The 21,609-nt window shown below is 38.3% G+C and overlaps 1 protein-coding gene across 2 annotated transcripts in view; it reads right to left on the reverse strand.

Moving 5' to 3' along the window:
* CDK6 (cyclin dependent kinase 6) overlaps nucleotides 1-21,609 on the reverse strand; it is a 128,674-nt gene that overhangs the window by 56,060 nt on the left and 51,005 nt on the right. For both annotated transcript variants that reach the window (XM_084512070.1, XM_084512071.1), the window contains exon 4: nucleotides 16,484-16,651. In XM_084512070.1, the coding sequence (XP_084368196.1) occupies nucleotides 16,484-16,651 (168 nt within the window). The remainder of the gene's footprint in view (nucleotides 1-16,483; nucleotides 16,652-21,609) is intronic.

Genomic DNA, 21,609 nt, shown 5'->3' on the forward strand with positions numbered 1-21,609 from the left:
GCTGTGTCTTTATGAACTTGAATAGTTCCATTCATTTCAAAGCATTAGTGTCTCTTTAAAAAGTGACCAGCATCAGACAGTGAAAGAGAAACAAAAGGGCAAGTAAAACATTCAAATAGAAAATAAAAATAGAGCAAATGCAAAATAATCATCATTGATTTAAAGACATTCCCTTTTATTCACCTTATAATTTGGCTTAGGCCACTGAGGCCATGCTGATTCATAAAAGCTGTAGTACATGGCCAATATGATGCACTGCAATAGCCGTAAGAAAACATAGCTTAGGAGCGCATTCCTAATTTTTAAGCTATGTTTCCAGGCTGTTTTTCATTTTATGGAGCCAGAATATAAATATGTAAACAAAATTAAGGAAAATACTATTGCATTAAGAAGATACATATCTGCTTCTGATCCTCTCAGTTTAGATGTTATACAGAGCATGTTTTGAGATATATTTTTTCTTAATGTAATATGGTGTCCAGATCAACCCAGCATATTAAACTGCACACAATGATTTTCAAATTTGCTAGCAATTTTCCTCATTCTAAGAATGACTTGATTGGTTCTGTCCTTTCAAATGCAACATGAGATAGAACATATAAGAAAAATGTGACAAATCTATTTCCAAATAAAGCAGGGTTGAAGAGCATCAGCTAAATCTTTTTCTGAGTCATACTGTCATTGCAATTACAGTACCAGTGGTGGAAGCATCTTCTTTGCAGTGATCAGTAATATCAGTAAGGTAGCCAAAACTGAACTGCCTTTAATGAACATGAGACAAAATATTTATTGCCCTTAGTGAATATTAGAACAAATTTATTCAAGTACTCACACTGAAGCAGGTTAAAAATACAGAATAATAAGGAAAAGTGTGTTTGATTATACTTTGATTCAAATGAAACACATTAAAAAGTAGCCCCCCAAATTAAAGAATATTCACAGGTTCTCCTATCTACTTTTTCACTGAAATTTCAAAACCTTTAACATGACTCTTTAAATTCTAGCACGAAATCTATGCCCTGCTCCTTTTTTTGCCCTTGAAGAACTCGGTCACACCGTCCAATAGAAAGCATTTGAAAATAAATGGTGGAACAACCATTTTTCTTTTTAATGAAGAATGGTCTTAGCATTTTGTGAACAAACTACTTGTTTTCTATACTTTGCAGTGAACCCTGTAAGAATGCTAAAAATTTTTATCACCGTCCCCTAAAAAGTGCCAGGCTTTATGCCAGAGTGAACTAAACAGCTACTTTGCCTTTTCCATACAGCCAGTCAGTAGAATTAGTGTTAATACAAACTAGCACTTAGTTTGTATCTCAGTGTTACTGGTATTCCAAGCAGGTTCAAAAACATTACTTTACTACTCTCTGAAAACTATCACCCTAAGTGGTATTACAAGAAGTTCATACCACTCTGTAAAGTCCTAACTGCTTTATGGTAGCCCCGAAGATATATGTTGGCAGCTCCTGATAGCTTTCATTTTCAAGCTTACTTTTGGGGTTAGTAAGACTCCCACAGACTTAGGTCTTGTATTTTCTCACACTCAAAATCTTTCTTCTATGTATATAACAATGTATAACAATATACAACACGGAAGAAAAAACTTTCTATGTTTTTTGAAGATGGAACATCCTTAGACTGCGCTAGTTTATAGCCTCTTCTGCCTGAAAATTGAATTAGTACAGGGGACTCCCATATTACATTTCTTAGAGGCTAGGGGAGGAGGAGCAAACTGACAAGAAGTGATGATGGAAGTCATGTATTTCTTTGTTTTGCTTTATAAAAGGTGTAAAAATCCTGTGTCCCTGAACAAATAAAACAGCAGGATATAGTTTTCCTCTAGGTCTTATTCCAAATACTCCAGTGAGAAGGTCTCAGCTTTCTCACCATTTTGCTGTATATATTTGTACTGATATCTGTGTGTGACATGTGTATGTACTTCTGCAGTTCTTCCCATTGCTTCTCTCTCTCACAGACATCTCACCACTGGCTCTTCTGCACTTCCACTTAGAGTTCTGTCAAACCTGCTCACCCACATAACTTAGATTCCTAACTGGCCTTGCATATGTTTTGTATTTTGGGTGGTGGTTCTTATTATTTCAGCTATATATTCAAGAAAAGTGTTTAATTGCTTTTACAGATTTATCCAAAACATACCTCTGCTTTTATGCTTCAGTTAGACTTCATTTCACTGGGAACTGTCTCAGCTCTGCCCATATCTTGATGGAATTCTCGATAAGTGATGTTCTTTATGACTCATCCCAAACAGAAAGCTAAAAGCCCAGACAGCAACAGTATCAGGCCCAACTTGGGCTGGATTCATCTCATCTGACTTCAGATCTGACTACAATGTAGATGTTCACATCTCAGCTGGTCACTCTTGACAGTCAATGGAAAGAAGTAGGTACTTTTAGAGACTGATTCATCTGACCTATGCTTAATGTCTTCTTTAAGCTGAGAAAACTCACACTTCATTTTACTGATTTTACTGATTAGATCTCCTTTGTTTACCATGAGGTCCCATGGACTAGCTTAGAGGTAGACAACTACATTTGATCAGATAAATCTCACTTACAGAATTTCTACATCAGGAGATATTCACGCAGCCATCCAAATCCCCTTATAGTTTTTCTTTCTTTCAGCTATTCCTCTGAGACACCCAAGAAATGGTTCTTGATTTAAAAGCAAAAAATTGTCTGAGGGACGCAGGGACACACTTTGATAGTTTTATCCTGAGGAATGCATCACTACTGCTTCTTTCAGCTTTCTTTTGGCAGCATGTATACATACCTGCTAGGTGCTTAGAGGGGATTGCCTGGACATTGGTGGACATTTCCTAATCACCACTCCATTTTTTTCTGGTCAGCACTTGACAGTATTAAACTCTGAATTTATTCAGTATTGATTTTTTCCCTCTAATTTCTTCTAGCCCTCTGGGGCAGTATCAAGCCCCCTTTTTTGAAAACTTTTGCAAACGCTTTAAGCCATTGAGAATTTGTAACTTATGACAGATGATCATCAATTTTTCCTCAGAAAGATGTGATCTCTTGTGATCTCTTCCCAATTAGGACAGTTTCTGCATCAACCATGTACTCCAAGTCTCTCTGATTCCTGTTAGGAGTATCATGATCCCTGCAGATCTATGCAGTATGATGGCCTGAGTCCGTGCTGATGAAGCCATGTGCTTCACTGTTATTCCCAGTAATATTGTAGCAAGTTGGATCTATCTTTTTTAAGGGAAGAAACTTCTTTCCTATACAACCATGGCACATCTTGCACTTGCTTTCCATTTTCTCTATGCCTTCCACAGAGCAGATTTTTTTTGTGTAGTTTGAGCAGGGATTTACCCATCTCAACATGCACAACGGTTTTGGAAGCACAGTTGCCCCTTCCTTTCACTGATACTTATAGATAACACCCAGTGCATCTCCCCACAGATTTTTGATTCTTTATCTAAGCTTTAACTTCCAGAGTACTACCATCTGCTACCATCATTGTGTTTGTTACTCAAAGGTGACAGAAAATCCCACCTGCCAAATGCCTTTTCAATTTGCATATCACTATCCTCTCCTCTGGGAAGCTTGTAAAAAAACAGGGGATCATTGCAGCTGTCTCAGTAGATAACCCATACACATTTGTCTTTCTGTAAACTGTACAAAAGAAGAAAATGAAAATCTTCTGAGGATGCATGTTTCTTTGAAAATGAATTCCTCATGGGTCCAGCCAATACTGTGCTCACAACTTCACCAAAAGCACACAGCCTGTCCTATCTTCTAAATTTCTCTCATACAAATGACAGTGAAAATACTGCAGACCTTTAAGCACTTCTAAATGGTGGGTGTTGTGTTTTTTTTTTTTTTGAGTGGTATGCCAAGTTCTTTCTATACTACTAGACCATTGTCTTCTAAGTCTATGGTGTTTCTGTGTCAATATTGCCACAGCACTTTAAGCTTTGGAATTTGTGCTCAATATGAGCCAAACAGGGTTTGAAACATGGACAGACAAAAGACGAAGAACTTGGAAGAGCCATTTCCTTCAAAGAAAATGAAGAAGTCATGGTCTTTTGTCCACTGACAGCGCTTTTCACCTAAAACCATCTTCCAATGTTGATCAATGAATAAACTTTCCGTAACAGGAACAGAGTGCTGCATACATGTGACAGTGGCTGTGGAGCTGACACATCTGTACAGCATCAAGTTTCTTGTAATTACTGGAAAACTCCACATTCACAGATTGTGTGTGCAAGGTAAAAGAGCTCCTCTGGAAGCAACTCACTATCCACTAGGCATTTTTCCTCCTGTTCTGGAGAATAGAATATAAGTATTTTCAGATCATTTGTGCTAAAAATAAGGCTGTTAAAAATGTTGAGTTGCTTCCAAAAAGAGGTCATTTACCTTAAGCACAGCAGATGAACTAGTGCAGCATAGAAGAAAGAAATACCATGGACTGATTTTTCCACTAGACACTCGATTTGTCTCAGCCAAAGACCTCTTGCTCTGAACTGGCTCAAACGCCTGCCCTTTGGATCTGCTCAACGTGATCTACTGCTAACAACCAATGTGGAAAACAACATTAGAGGTGTAATAAGGTGTAACAATAATACTTTTAAGTAAGGATAGTAATTTTAGATGTTAATAGCCATATTAAATATGTACTATCACTTTTTTTCTGAACCAGAGCTAAGGGTAAAGACCAAGAGCTAGCTGAAGGCACATCTCTGTCTATACATTGCTCCAAAAATTATTTCTTCTTCTTGATCAACAATAAGGTAGCTATTCAGATGGCAGTTTTCCATGGTTACATTCTCACATGGAGCCCTCATGGTGCAACTTATATCTGTGCTAAATCAAAACAAACAAACAAAACAAAACAAAACAAAACTCTTCTGCTTCCTAAGCAAAAAGTTCCTACTCTTGTTATTCCTCTTTTAAATCTACAGCATGACCTCAGAACAAAATCAACACAAATTTGCATGTTTGCTTTTATTGCATGTGATTTTTTCTCCTATACCTATGAGCCCTAGATTCACTGCTCATGTTTTGTAAGGCTAGTTAGATTTTGTTTGTTTGCTTGTTTGTCTTTTTATATTCCGCTATTTGTCACTCAGGCTCAGCAAATGACCCTATTTCAGATCAATCTGAATTTTAACATCACATATGTACTGTGTCTTCAAACAGTATGCAGTCATTCTTTTTGATTTTCCTAACTGGAAAGCTACTTTAAGACATCTGTGTCATTCCATAGTTGCCCTGGAGAGCTGAACAACTTGCTGACTGCAAACCAATTGTCCACAAATCACTTCTTCCATGTTAATCATGAGTTTGAAGGCTATTTCCATAGACTGTCTATGTAGAACAACTTTGTCTTGAATTCACTACAGGAAATAGAGACGGCAAAATCCAAAGCAATAATGAGCTCACCCACTGCTTTAGCTGTTCTGTCTTGCACTGGAATTCTACCCGCTCTGTTTTCAAAATTATTTTTTCCCGTTTTGCAATGGATAACTTCTGTGTGCACTTGAGAACAATTAGATTTTTTATTTTCAAATCTCCTACTTTTTAGCATGTCTCATCTAGTAACTAATTTATGGCCTTTCTACACTTTTTGTAGAGCAAGTTATACATATTAATAGCCCAGTTTCTACTACTGCTGTTCATCTGTCTGACTTAGACAAAAACTGAAGCTGCTGTGTGCACCTGCAAGGTCTCACTTTCAGTCCGGAGGAACTGAAATTGCATATATATTGCATCCAAATGCAATTTATTGGATCACTATTTCCTATTTCGTTCTGCCTATTAAACATAGAACTCTTCTTCTAGAGTTTCAGACAAGCCGTTTCTGTGGCAGCTGCATCATCTGATTCCTTTCAGAAGGGAAATATTCAAGGTTCATGGTAAATCTCACAGATCCCCACCATGTATTTTGGCTTCTTTGATTGCAATTTTCCATCACGGCTAATGTATCCTGTCAGTCTCCATGTCTCTGTGTCAGAAGAATGCAAATGTCTTCAGGTCTCCCTCTCTTCTTCCTCTCTCTAGCTCTTGGTAGTATTCAAACCCACTCAGGTCAACACCTGTCCTTTACTTGTATATCATGGCTTGATAGCAGATAGCTGAGGCCAAATATGAATTCTGAAGCACCATCAGAGCTGGGCTACCTAGAAAGGCTACCAGAAATGTTCCTTTCTGTGCCTTTTTCTCACCATTGCACCATACAGGGCACAATGCTAAGGTCAGCTCCCACTGCTTTTCATTCAGTAGGCATTTGTATTACTTGAGCTGGGAAAATGTAAGTTTGCAGGATGCACACTAAGTAAAAAAAACGACATACAGTGTCTCCTGTCTGGTTCATTTTCACATCCAGGTGTTCACTTTACTTCCACAGTAGCCTGTTTCTGCTTACTTTCACATGATGATTTTTCAGTTCAAGTCCTTGTTGCAGGTTATTTCTGTCAGCCAGTTCCAAGTTCATCCAAGCTTTTCTGGCATCCTGCTTTTATACAGGCTTTTCTGATCAGGTTTTTAGCAGTCAGGTTGGTTGTCATTCATAGATATGTCTTGCCAGATCCATTCCTTTTCCAGATGGGGAACGTTGCAACCAGACTTTCCAATCCATCTGGACTTTCTCAACTTGCTGTCCTGACAAAGATTCCATTTTTGCCTTCAGATCATCTTTCACCCCAACTTGGGAAACTTCCAGGTCGCTTTTTCACTTCTTTGGTGAAGTGTCTCTCTGATTTATATCTCATTTTAATTCTTCGCACTCTCATGCTAGGCTTTATTTTGATGGTAGCCCCCTTTTGTTATGTTCTATGAAATAGAACATGATTTATTCTAGCTCATCACAATACAGCTAAGTTGCTCACCATTTTTATCTTTGCAAAATGATTTCACCCTAACATTTAAGCCAATCCATCTGACCTGCTTAAAGCTGTTTCCATTCAGGGTGGAGCTCACAAAGGGTATCTCTGTTAAATTTGACTATATAATGCACATAATGTCTTGAAGGGGCAAATACAGAGAATCAGTCATCAAGAACAACAGAAATTCAATAAACTCTGTCTCAGAATAAGTTAAATTACTTGCCTGTGCTGGTCCTACTGTGGGGTACTTCAGAATCTCACTACTTGTTTCCTAACTTCCTGACTATATTAATTTAATGCTACTTCACACTAACTAGTTCGTATACCAACTTTGTTCTTTTACTCATGTTCTCCCTCTCTGTCTCCTTACTGACATTTTAGATACCAATTGTATTTACTGTCATAAATAATTTATTAAATTAAATCAGTGTTTTCTTCTTGTCTCACAGAAAACAGTTTCCCCTTTCTTGGTCAGTAGACAGCAATCCATCCTTCCCTGTGCCTGTACTTGTCCCATATCATTTCTCTGAGGCACAGAGAAAACAAACAGCACACAGTATTCTTGATGAGGTCTGTTCAAGTAATTTGTGTTGTAGCATCAGTATTTTCTCATCTGTAATAAAGCACACTACATCTAACAGTCTAAATTTCCATTTGCTCTTTTCATGCACCAGACCAGTGACTCACAGGCTGCCTGTGATCCTTGTTGCTCCTTACTAAGCTATTGTTAAATCCCCAAAGCTGACCACCTTCAGTTAGCAGGTTAGCTCACTTTCTAGCTTGCAATTCTTTTAGTGTAACATATTTTCCTCTTCATTTATCCACTTGATTCTAAAAGACAGTAAGTCTAGAGAAATTCAGATTGATTAACTGATGCCCTATACTCTACTGAAATCTGGATAAGCTAGGGCTATTATACAGTTTAGCAAGTGAGTTATCTTTTCACTTTTTGTGGGGAATAATGTATGCAGCAATATGTAATTGATTTCTCTAATGCAGGAAGCCAAATACAAGGCCTTGGACATCTGCTACCATTCAGCATACAATAACAAAGAATATAATGGAGTTAAATTAAGAATGGGAAATGGAAGGCTGGACATCAAGGAAACTTTCTGAGAGTGATTATATAGAGGTTTTGGAACAGGCTCCCATGGGAAGTGATGGAATCCCTATTTCTTGGCACATTTAAAGTTAACATGGGCAAAACATTAGAAATGACATAACAGAGAACAATCTTGCCTGACTCAGAAAAAGACTGGATGATTTCATGTTTCTTCTGATTTTGAGCTCTAGAATTCCACACCAGTGACACTGGACAAGTACTAAGTACTGATAGGCTAAGGGAAATTTCCTCTGGTGTACCTGTGCAAGGGAATTTTCAATTAGAAACAACTCCTACAGCAGGACTTTGGGCAGTGTGCAGAGAAAATTTATGAATATTTCCCTGAAAAACATGTCAGCAACTCATTTTTATTGTATGTAAAGCCCTAGGAGCATTTCCATCAGCAGTGCACAGATGCCTGCCTTCACTCTGGAATAGCACACGTTCGAAGGGGAGTATGCTATTTTCTCTGCTCCTCTTCCTTCAGCCATCTCACATTCAAGTATCTGACAGGCCCATGCCTGCTAACCCTGTGTGCTCTGATAAGAGCATAACCTGAGGCTGTGTTTTAGTGTTTCAGGATGGTTTGAAATTATGTGGGAACAGTTTTGTAAATACACAGGGAGAGACCTTGTCAAACAATCAAATTGTTTTTACAATCCAACCCACTCAATTATCTCTGGGAGTAGATGTAAAAACAGACCCGCTTAAATCAACAGAAAAATAGTACAAAGAAGATGTAAATCACTGGGTGGGGGAAATGCACCACATATTTTTGTATCTGAAAACAGAAGATAGAAGTGAAGTCCGACAATAGCAGAATGCTCTTTTATAATATAGAGAATCACAGAATGGCTGAGGTTGGAAGGGACCTCTGGAGGTCATCTGGTCCAACCACTGCCAAGCAGGATCACCTAGTGCATGTTCCATGGGATGGCATCCAGGCTGGTTTTGAGTATCTCCAGAGAAGGAGACTCCACAGCCTCTCTTGGCAACCTGCTCCTGTGCTCTGTCACCCTCACAGTAAAGAAGTGCTCCCTCATATTCAGCCAGAAATTCCTGTGTTTCGGTTTCTGCCCGTTGCCTCCTGTCCTGTTGCTAGACTCCACTGAAAAGAGTCTGACCCCGTCCTCTTGACACCCTTCCTGAAGATATTTATACACATTGGTAAGATCTCTTTTCCAGGCTAAACAGGCCCAGTTCTCAGCCTGTCCTCGTACGACAGGTGCTCCAGTCCTCTAATCATCTTCGTAGCCCCCCTCTGTATTTGTTCCGGTAGCTCCATATCCCTCTTGTACTGGGGAGCCCAGAACTGGACACAAGACTCCAGGTGTGGCCTCACCAGGGCTGAGCAGAGGGGAAGATCACCTCCCTTGACCTGCTGGCAACACTCTTCTGAATGCAGCCCAGGATCCCGGTGGCCTTCTTGGCCACAAGGGCACATTGCTGACTTGTGGTCAGCCTGCTGTCCTCCAGGATTCCCAGGTCCTTCTCCGCAGAAATTACATACTTTAAGTCAGCACTGTGTTACTAACAATATCTATGGAATCTTGTTAAGTGAAAAAAAAAAAAAAAAAAGAAAAAGAGAAAAGAAAATAAAGAGACACGACAAGAAAAAAGCATTTCATTTTATCTTCGCATCAACATCTGAAGGCCTATTCACACTGAGTACTTTTTTTTTTTTCTTCTTGCACTAAGGGAACTGCACTGATATAAAACAATGCCAAATTTTACTCAAAGGTAGCAAGGGAATGCCTCACAAAAGCAGAATTAAGAGGAACCCCAAAATTATCAGGCATCAGATGAAAAACAAAGAGCTTTTCTTTCTGTATATGTTAACTACAGCCAATAATATAAGTCGTTCAAAAATGAACTAGATGAAATCACAGAAGATGGGTACTTTAGCAATTATTAAAGACCACAATTGAGAGTGAATCTCCAGAACGGGAAATTGCTACATTCCTGATTGCTGGAAGCTGGTTACTTACTCTTACTCTCCTTCCTAAGCATCCTCTGTTGGACACTATCCTTTGATAATGAGCACAATAAACCTTTACTCCAGCAGCCCAGCAGAAACCTCCTTTGTTCTAATATGAATTGTGCTAGGAATTCTACCATTTCTTCTTTTATTTATTTTATTTTTTTTCCCACCATCACAAGAAAGATTTATTCTGCAAGGTTGCAGTGGTGCAGCTGCTGGGCTGCAAAACGTGCTCAGCTCAGTGTGGACAAACTCTGTAATCACATGAGATGTATTCTAATGTTGCAGCTCTGAAAAGCTTTTTGGCACAGGAGACATTCTCATGTGGAGCCAATTTACTTGTTTACTGTAAAATAATTTACTTTCTTTGAAAGATTAAAAGATAGGCTTTTTATGGTTCATGATAAACCTGGGCCTGAATCAGAGCAGAGGGTTGCATTCTCTGCATTCCTAGCAGGTCTCAAGGGTGAGCTGTGGCATCAGCTGTGGAGGAAGAGCACAGAGCCCTGAACTCAGGCCTTGGCACCTGAGGGTAAAAAATGCTTCAGAGATACCCTTAGAAGTTTTCTTAGAGTCAGTTACCATAAGAGCCTTAAATGAACCAGTAACTGGTTCATCTAACATCTTCAAAACAGAGTAAGTCAGCGTGAATTGTGAGGTTTTGAAAAACATTTCCGCCTTTGAGTTAGTTTAGTTATTCGAGTCCTCAGCTGAAGACTTCAGATGTGGTTTCATAACTGACTCCAACAAATCTAAGACTCTGGTATCTATGGAGTGGATGACCCCATCCTTCTGCTCACACTGCCCTGTGTCAGTGCTTTCACTCACGTGGCCGTGCAGTGATTTGCATCCACTAATCCAACTGAAAATGAGTAACCCCTGTTTATGGGGCTCATTTTCAGTCACACTGCAAGTGCATGACCACAAAGGCGGATGCAAGGGAAGGGATGGAAGCGTATGGCCAAAAGCAGGACTATCCTTTCTGCAGCTGTAGAAATGTTACATCTCTTTATGCTGACTGTGAAATGGCATCCTTAGAATAGTATCTCTAGGATGTGTTTCTAAAAATAACAGCCTTACCATAAATCCTGTCTCACTATGAGCGCTCTTCTAGGCAAGCGAGACTAGTAAGTTTTCAAAATGATCCTATATTATCATTATTCCATTGAACAAAAGCAAGTTCTATTCTAATTTCCTACCTTTGTCCACCTATATTTCTATATTTGCCTTTGATAATATCGTTACATTAAGCAATCTGTTTGTTCATTGTTATTTTCATATAAATCCGAACTCTCTTAGTGAACATCTGATCTGAAGTCAATGTAAGTATATACTGAATTTTTTTCAGTCAGCTGCAGACTTCATTGTCAATGTGCCGATAATGATTTTCGTTCTTAAGATGGCTCCAGAGATAAATGACTCATTTTATGTGATGGAAATAACTTTCCTATAGGGTGTTTGGGAAGATGCAATAAAGCTTCCTTCAGTTATCCAGATGTTAAAATATCAGGGAAATCCACTCATTTCTTCACAAAGCCAGATACATGGACATTCTATGCAGTGCTCTGTATTAGTAGGGAAGACAGATTTTCCTTAAATAAACCAACCAATTTAATCGTATTGCATTCCTAAATAACCACAACCTTTCAGCAGCACTCACAAGCTCAACAACACATATTTTGATCCTCTGGCTGGCTGGCTGTGACTCATTTTCCTTTTCAGGGACATTTGGGTGGACTGGAGAAATGCGCCATGAGGAAAGAACTTAAGACTGGGGCTCAGATCTAAGGTGATGTGCTTCCTCATACCAGTGAAGGCCCAGTGCATACCAAAACAGAGTCAATTCCACCTGTCTGAGGGAGGCAGACTTATATTCTTATCAAATTCTGTATGAGATGAAGCCTAGTGCCACTGTACTGATTCCATTAGGGCACTCTTTAATACATCCCAGATTTTGCCTCTGATTTACCAGAAGCAGGTGCTTAATTAATTCCCATAGGTCTACTCCTATGTTTGATGCTACCTGTGAGCTTTAAGGAGATTGCTGAATCAGGCCCAATGAAGGCATTAACCTAATGCAACTTAGGTTAAAGTTGTATTGAAACAGACTTCAGGTTTGCTGGAATGTAGCCAGCAGATGAATGGACTATGCAGGCTGTATTACATACACATAAATATTTGGGTTTTGGGAAGCATAGCACCATAAAAAGGTAGCTGAAAAAAAAAAAAAAAAAAGAAAAAAAAAGATCCAAAGCAAAAGAAACTTCTCTGTGCTGTTTTCAAGCTCTTAACTATTGTATTAGCTCAGATGAGAGTTTACATTCACATTATTTACTAACAGGTGGCATTTATTAGTATCTTACAACGCCACAGTGGGCAGAAACCAGGAAAGCACTCATTCCTCTTTGGAAGAGCTTTTTTTCTATCTTTTTGTTGTTGTTTTTGTTGCTGTAACTAATTTATACATTTATTTTTACAAAGTAAGCCCAGTTAGTGAAAATTATTTTATGCTCCCTTGCTACTATACCAACAAAATGAAATCCAAGTTCCTGCATGATGTGACATGTAAACCATTTGTGCAGAAGTGACTGCCAGGAAATGGATGGAAAGTTTTTATCCTGAAGAAACACTCAAATAAAATGCTAGCGTAATCTAAAATTATTCACTGACAGTAACTGCGGGATTTTTTGTGTTTTCTCTTTTTAATTATCAATTTAGCTGAGCTTAGTATTCAACAGTTTAGGACATCAGCAGAAAAAGCGATGTGATTCCCTTCTGATGTTCAGTAAATCTGAAAACAAGTTGTTGTTTTTTTAAAAGGAAGACATAAAGAAATTTTGTTTGCATTTCATGGGAAAAAAACATCAGTATTGCTGCCATCTAAGGTAAAGCACACATGTTTTCAAAGAAAGTATTATGAACGTGTTACTAACATTTTGCCAGTTTCACTCAGGTCCTTTAAGGCACATCACGATTTCAAGGCTGGACATCTTCAGCTCCACCTAGATGCTGTGATCATGACTGCGTGCACTTATCTCCGCATTCTGCTGCGCCTCAAGTCAGCTTCATTTCCTTTCTTTAAGGCAGTTAGAAGTCAACACAGAATAGAGAAATGGTTTATTTCTCTTTCATGATGTAACTTCAAATTTTCAAGACGGCCACTTGTTACTTTGTTGAGAGAAAGTTAAAATCAAGCATCCATTTTTCGGGACCAGTAAAAAAAGTGATAGTTCATTAACTTTTGCTATCAAACTCTAACATTTCAGTCACATCAATCCACTTCTTCTTTCCTGTGAAGCTTCTCTGTTATCACAAAGCCTATTCAAAATTTCCCCAAGGGCCAAGACCAGTACTTGAAAAGGAGCCTAACTTTGGATGAAACCGAAAGCGTGCTCTATTATCCACCCTCTGAGCCTCCCCCCACCCCGACCTCATTCTTTCTCTAGAAGCTGTTATTTCAGACCTGTATCAGTTCTCAGTCTGACCACAGCTGGGAGCAGTGATCTCCACCCTGCCCCCCCAAGCATGTGTAACATTAGTTTGAATCTTTTATTCATTCACTGAAGTATCAAGAGGTCTCTTTAAATGAGAGCAGCACGACCAGATGACTGGTCGGCCAGAAGGATTCTGCAGTATTGTAGAAATAACTGGCTGTCAGAGGGAGACTGCTTTGAAGTTACCACTTGCAGCACCCAGAGTACCAGGGTTGGATCAGTTTTTACTGGATTACTTTCATGGCAAGCTCTTTTTGTCTCATCTGAAGAGTTTCTTTGTGAGCAAAGAATGAGGATGCATCTTGGGAATGATCTGATACTTCAAAAGATGTTTCTTGTAGTTTATCTTGCAGTAAGCTTCTCTTGTGAAGGAAATGCTGCAGAACCCTTCTATTGATCACAGTGATAGCACATGCAATGTGCCTCTTCTCATTGGGCTGTCTGCAGTATCGTATTTCAATAAAACTCCAAAGAAAATCCGTGCAAGCTAGGAGTTTTTATTAATTGACATATGTTTAGATATGTGCTCTCTTTTATAAGGCAACATTTTTCCTGTAAACACTTCAAAACAAATCTGATCCTGCTGAAGTATACCCACTGTCTGGCAAGGAGCTCCAATTTGGATTTCATTTGGGAAACAATAAAGTCAAGAATATATTTATGTTTCAAAAACAGAAGACTTTTTTATTATTATTTAAAAAAAAAAAACTGTATTGCATTTTAATGTTGGATAAAGGAAAGAAAGCAAGCAAGAAAAAAAAAAAAAAAGAATCAGCACACCAAAGCAGCTAGCCAAAGATAAAAGTTGCATTCAGAAAAGGAAAACTCATGGCCTAACTGGGTCAGCTACTACACATTTAGTAAGTTTCTAACCACTACTTGTTCTGTAAGAGCAATGAAGACTGACATTTCAAACCACACTACATTATCACATTGCAAGTAGGGGTCCCCTTTGGTTACTACGCACATATACAACAGTTGGTTTTGAAGGTGTTAAACACTAGGCATTCAAAAATAATACATTTTAAACTTAAAAAGACATTATTTTTCTTAGGCCTGCTGTCAACATGAAAATTGTATTGGCACTCTGATTTTGCTCATAGCTTTTATTTTTAAATAAGAAAATAATAGTAGAGTAAGTTCTAAGTGTGAAAGCCATTATCCAGGCCTACATCCATACACTTTATTTGGCCTTGGTGGCTGAACAATTTTAATACTCTCTAGCACAGCTGCAATTACAACTGCATGATTGTGGTAACACAGTGCTAACTTGCATGTGGACGACCTCAGCCTGAAGAACTCTTGGTCGCAGCAACGCTAAGGGTGCTAGTGAATGGGTTTTGAAACACCATTTCTAGCTCCCAAGTGTTAGGTACTTGAATATATGTGCATCTTTCACAGAGAAATTCTAGCAATGTTCTCATCCAATCTGGCCTTAGTCTGGTTTCGCCTTAGTAAATATATCAGTATGTATCAGCACTGTATTTCTGGGTCTTTTGACACACCTTTGACCCTATGCAGGCTACATGGTCATAGACAAATGTCTCCACAGTTTTGTAGATGCTTTTTCATCATCTTTTGCAGACCTATTCCAAAACACCCTGCTGGCAGCCTTAGAGAACTCCAAAGTTTTAGATTAAAGAATTTTATGGATCAATAGAAATAATCATTGAAGCTGTTACTGCTTCTGACTGGCTACCAGGAAATGAAAAATTACAGCAATTCAGGAAGAACTCTTCTCTCCTTTTCCTCAAAGGTCTGTTTTGAGTTACAACATAATCAATCTTCACTGACCTCAGCTGAGAGATTCTTTCAGCTTTGGATTAGGCTACATCTTACAGGCAATGAAAAAACCCAACCCTAAAACACACGTTTACATATGCTTTGTGTGAAGAGAATACTTTCCTATGTTTAGCAAGATGTTGATACTGTTTTCTGTTGCTTCCTTCCTTTGGTCCTGCTGAAGCCAGAACCCAGGATGTCATTGTTAGTTCACAGACCAGTGATGAGACTCTTACAGTAACTAATAATAACAACGGATTGCTTTTTACTAATGTGAGCCAGGCTAATTGCTATGGTACAATGTAAAATGCAAAGTGCACTCCTTTCAGTTTCCTTTCTCAGCAGTATTTCCTTTCCTGTCTTTAGCATAAGTGATACTGCCATGGCAGTTTTGATACTCAGAACAGAAAATTGAAAGAAAAATAATAATGACCAAGTAACAAAACCAAATGACATCCAACATGTGTGTGGCATCGTTACTCTTCAATACACCTCAGATGTACTGTGCCAAGCTAACAGCAGCTGGTTCCAGAGGCAGGGCCAGTAAGTGTGGAAATGGTGTCAAAAAGTAAGGAGCTGGCAGAGCTTTCCTACCAGCTAATGCAGGAGAGGGACAGACCTTCTGGGACCGAGCTCTGGTCTGAGCCAAGGACAACCTGGAGAGCTCCTGGGAGAGAGGCAACGGTGTCAGGTGGCCTAGAGATACTGGAGGTGCTCTTTAACAGCTGGCTTGGGGAATAGCTGTGATTTTGGCTGCCAGGTCCAGTTGAGCGGTCTCCAGGCACAGTTCTATTTGGAACCAATTGCTGACATATGGGACCAAGCACTGAATCCATAATCACAGAGATGGAAAATCAGAGGCATGACAGTGTGGCATTTTCAAAAGTATCTGTATATTTTTTCAGGCAAGACTACCTGAGCATCAGCAAACAAAATTGATAACTTTTCACCCTCTGTTTTTAATGTGCAAAACCAGCCAACATCACAACAGAAGCAAGACCCAGAGAACTAGGGGTTTCAGAAAACTAGTGCATACCTATCCTTCAGTAATCAGTCATGATTTAATTTAGAACTAGTAATCAGTAATCGATTACTTTTACAAAGTAACCACAACAACGTCAGTCCAGGTCGGAAAGCAATAGTTTTTACAGACTCAAGCAACTTAGAAGAGATGGTTTTAGAAGCAGAGTTATAATACAGGACCACAGGGACTAAGGCATACTGCTGCATTAAAAGAAAACCAAAAGCCTCCAGAAACTTACCACTGAGGTAAGAGCCATCTGAAAACTGTAGATTCGTGCAAGGCCAAAGTCAGCTAACTTTATCTGCCCGCTGCTGGTTACAAGGATATTTTGGGGTTTCAGGTCCCGATGCACCACACGATGTGAATGCAGAAAATCCAGTCCCCGAAACAGCTGAAGCATCATATCCTAAATATAAGTAAGAAATCAATATGCAATTATCAAGACAAGGCAAACAAGTAAACTCCCTGCCATAATCTGCAAAACTAATTTAAGTAAGTATTGACCTGAATATGTACACAGAAGATAAAACCACCTATTAATATAAAACACACAGGATGTTGCTAGAACCAGTTGACTTGAACAGGTGTACTTATCGAGTTAATGTATTGTTTCTAGTTGAATTAGTTGAGGTTCATTGATAAAAGTATAAAGGCTGGTCAACACACTTAAATAGCAAAAGCATGTCTGTAAAACCCAGGACAACTTTGAAAGAATGCTGTCCTAGTAAGAAAAATACATTGCAGCTTACGGTTTTTGCATCTGACAAATGTCTGCTTTGTCCTGCCCCAGTGAAGTGAAATCTTATCATTCACTTCAATAGGCACAGGATCTGTTTCAAACCGAAAAGCTAATTAAATGACAGTTTTGTCAGAATTTAATGTTACAAAGGGGAAAAAGTTCACTTGATAAAACCTGTTCTATAGAATATACTGAAAAGGACAGTAATTACCTTTGGATCAAAGTTTAGCAGTAAATCAGTGTAATAATCATAAGTAACCATTCTCATTTGGCTTTCTATTGTGTTACAGTGATGCAATTTTTTATTACATTTCCACAGCTGAAGGAACCATTTAATCTGTACTCATGATTTCAAATTAATCTTAGTAATGGGAAAGGAATGAACCAACAGACTCAAAGCTAGAAATCCCCAGAATTCCAAATTAGAAGGATACTGTCAACTTGAAAATTGTATTTGCAAACCAGACAGTTACAAGGGGATGTTGCAAGAACTAAAAAATCAAAAGGGATATAGAAAATGTTTATTTTCCTTGTGCACTTGACTTGAGTTTGTAAAACTCAGTCCTGTGTTTATGGTGACATATGTGCTTTCCATAAGCCGTGCAGTAGGCTGTCCGCCAATCCTGTTATTAGCAGTCAAAATGATCTTGAAGAGGTGGATGGCATGAAACATGAGAAAAGGGAAGAAAGGTGAACTGAAGTCAGCACTTTTATTCTTTCTATGGACTCCTCTAATGACCATATCATAGGAACAGAAAAAACCTTGACATTTTTTCAAAAAAATACTCAAAGCACACTATTAAAAGGAATGCTATCTGCAAATGGATTTAAAAAGAACTCAGAATGCTCAACTTCCTAATATTTCTTTAGCTGGATTTATTTTTAAGATACACTATGACATTGCTATATAATTTAATACAAAATTATTACTTTAATGTAATGTCTCCTGATCATCTCTACAGAAAGTGTTATAAAATGGATAAATATTAAAGCTAAAAGCTCTTATCTGACCTCTGATAAAACATAACCATTTCTATATACAGCCTACAACTCTTTCAGACAAACATTATAACAGTGGCCTGTTGATAAAGAGATGAGTTTTGATTTGAAGATCCAGATGATGGAGATACCACCATGAAACTATGGAAGCTGTAAAAACATTTAATTAATTATAATCACCTCTGAAGGATGGTGGTAAACTGAGCTCTACATTTCCTGCTGTCTGATGCCTTTAGCTCCCTTGGCTTCCCCAGATAAAACAGAGATCTGATCATTTTGATAACTAGCATAATAGCGTTTGCTTCTCTAAAACAAATACACAAAAGATATTGAATCCTCTCATGTTCATGATTTCCCTTTACAATTCAGAAATATGTGGAAGAGCTAGGACTAGCTAGAGCTAGGACACAAGTTTTAGGCATCAGTAGAATTAATACATGTTATATTGGGTCATACTGTTCTATTTTAATTTTAATTTTAATTAAGTCCCACAGTCTTTGGATCAGTCTTGAAGAGGTACCGAACATGCTAAGGATATTTAAGCATGTGGTTATCTTAAGTATGTACATAATGAATTCGTGTCTAATTATTTTATTCTAGGTAGACGTATTACCAAAAAAAAAAAAAAAAAAAAAAAAGATCTTAAGGATTAGTCATTAGACCCTGGCAAGTCCCTTTTTTTGTGACATTTCGTCATATTATTCATTTGTCAAGAATGTAAACTCATTCCTGCAGTTAACAAACATATCAAGATTTTTTTTTCCTGCGACTCATGCTGTTTCATATTTCCTCCTCAAACACACTGGATGCAGTTCTGCTCTGCTAGTTGCAAGTTGCAAGCAATGTCTTCAGTTTCTAAATTCAGAGTCTTTATCCAGGCATGTGGAAAAAAAATAAAATATTTGAAAATGGAAACTCATATCTCTTTCTGTTCTCCCACAGGACTTGAAAGATGAATATCATTTATTGAAGCTCTGTTTACACACACCAAAGGGGATGTGCAGCAGAAAAGTGGATCAGGAAAGTTGAAATTAAGAAGGCATAAAAATGAAGAATGAAAACTGGGGAAAAAAATGCTGTATTTCCTCTTCTGCGAAATTCAGATTTAGTTCATATAAGCTATCCTCTATTATTCATTCTGGATAGTTGATTATGCTCTTTTGATATCCCTTGTTACTCAATATTATACATAGGAACAAATTTCATTTCACAACTATCATAGAGGAACAGCCCAAAGATTCACATGTGCAAAGAAAGGCATTTTGGTGTAAAAAGACCATTTGCTATTTGCGATTCATTATTCTCCTGTTATTAAATTCTCATCTGTCTAAGAGCAGAAAAACAAACCACACAAGAAGGTCTAATTATTATGTGCTTTAAAAGCGTAATATCAAATTTTGCAGTTCAGAATTTGATATTTGTTTGCATAAATTATTTATTAAAAAGAGTATTAACAAAGTATGAACAAAAGGGAAAAACTTTTTTATCCATAATGAATTGTTAACTTTGTGCTGTCCTTGAGCTTCGTCTAGAATCTGTTTAGGCCTCAGGTTTGGAAATTACTTCATACTCTTAGTAAACTACCTGCAAGAAATATCTAACTCAGTCTTGGCTATGTGTTTTTTTTTGATACTGTAACTACACACACATTCACAATATGCTGACCTTTGCTAGCCTATTGGATAATGGCTGTAAACATGCACAGGACATATCACTACCTAAATAAATCAGGATAATTCCACTTTGGAAACACATCCATTTTTTATTGGTGATATCCAGCATTATCCCAATTACCAAATCTAGAAACAACAAGAAAGTCTTCACATGAATCAAGGACTAGTGTGTCGAATGTCTTCTGCTGAATGTCTGAAAAACTTTCTCTGGTACCTAGGGATACCATACTTTGGAACTGCAGTTCAAATCATATGTCAAATGCTAATTGAAAGATTATAATTCTACTTGACAAACAAGAATATTCATTCTTTAGCAGATTTGAGGACGCAGCTCTATTGAGTCATGCTCTAACTTCTGTCAGATATTCTTTGGATAATGTACATTTGCAAATAGACACAGAACAGTTTCTGTTATTTCAGATTAGAGATTTCTACCATAATTAGAATATCACAAACCCTCCAATGTCTGTTGCCCGAGTTGAAGATACATATATTATTCCACTGTGATTGCTTTCAGATAATCATGGCCTTAAAATGTTTTTTGCCATTTCAGGCTGCATTTTCAACGCAGTCTATGAACAAACCTAAAACATTTATCTGTAACTCAGTTGAAAACTGAGATATTTTGGGATGCAATGAACAAATACACTTTACTTAAAGGAAAAATGTAGCTTCAATTTTGTAAAAACTTCATAATGCAAACAGAAGCAAAATTTATAATGGAAATACAGTGTCTTTTGCATGTTCCACCACACATGACATTGGTGATGCCATTCCTTGGTCTGATATGTATTGAATATTAGGACTAAATTATGATGAATTTTGCAAGTAGTGCCATATTATATCATGTCCCAATAACACAGAGAAATATGTGTATTTACAGTCACAGTCAGCTCCTGGTGCTAGTGAGGATGGGGACAGGCATGGGTTAGGCTGAGCAGTTAGTTGCTGCTGCTGTTTCTGCCAGAGGTGGGCTTCACAGCTTTCCTCTCCTGACTCATGGGCTGGAGGAGCAGGAAGGCTTGATTTCCTACAGATTTTGTCCCCTCCTTGTTTTCTCTTGATCTTATGCTGTCTGCGTCTTCTGATCCATAAGTCCCTTCCAACCCACTGGTTTCCAAAACACCACTCTGAAAAGAATCACAGCACCTTGACGTCCAGGTAATGACATGTGTCACTTGCCAATGTTAACTTGTTGTCCAAGGCCAGACTGACTCTCTAGGTAACTCACACAACAAAATAATTTTTATCTCTGTTCATTATTAGGCCAAATATACAACAGAGAGTAGTAAGGAAACTCTCACAGACAAACTATAACACACAACCAGCAGTACCCAAAATGCTGTTTGGCCTACAGCACACAGTGAAAGGTACAGAGGCAACTATGGATCTGGAGCACTGGTGTGGGGTAAAAAAGAAAATAAACCCCTAAGTCTGGAGCAGACTGTGTCCTTCGGAAAACTGGCTTTTAGAAGCTGTTAGCCTTTTTGCTGGGTTGGATCTTCATCACTTTTTGGATTTGCAGCTTTTTTAAGCTGGGAAGGTTTAACTTGCTACATATTAACTCTCTTTGTGGGTTCCTTGCTGAAAAAAGGCTCTAACGCGTAAGAATTTACAGCTGACAGCTCTCAGCTTAAGTACCTTTTGTTTTAAATTGCATGAGATGCCCTTGTTCTGTCTGTCTAAACTAAAAGAAGATGATGGCATGGCTGTTGACCAAATAATTCAAGTACCTACTCAAAGGAAACGAAAAGTGTGTAATTGTTTTGGGTGCAAGTGACAAAGTAGCAGGGGGTTGCCTCTGTGAGGAGAGGCCAGGGGCTGCCTCATGCTGCACACAGCCAGCTCCAGTGGCCTCCCCCCAGGGCTTTGCTGAGACCCTCAGCCACGCTGGGGGTGTCTCTGGGAAAATGTATTTAAAACAGGGCAGACAGGGCTGGGGGGAGAGAGGAG

The sequence above is a fragment of the Aythya ferina genome (assembly GCF_964211825.1).
Source record: "Aythya ferina genome assembly, chromosome: 2".
In the NCBI taxonomy this organism is placed as follows: Eukaryota; Metazoa; Chordata; class Aves; order Anseriformes; family Anatidae; genus Aythya; species Aythya ferina.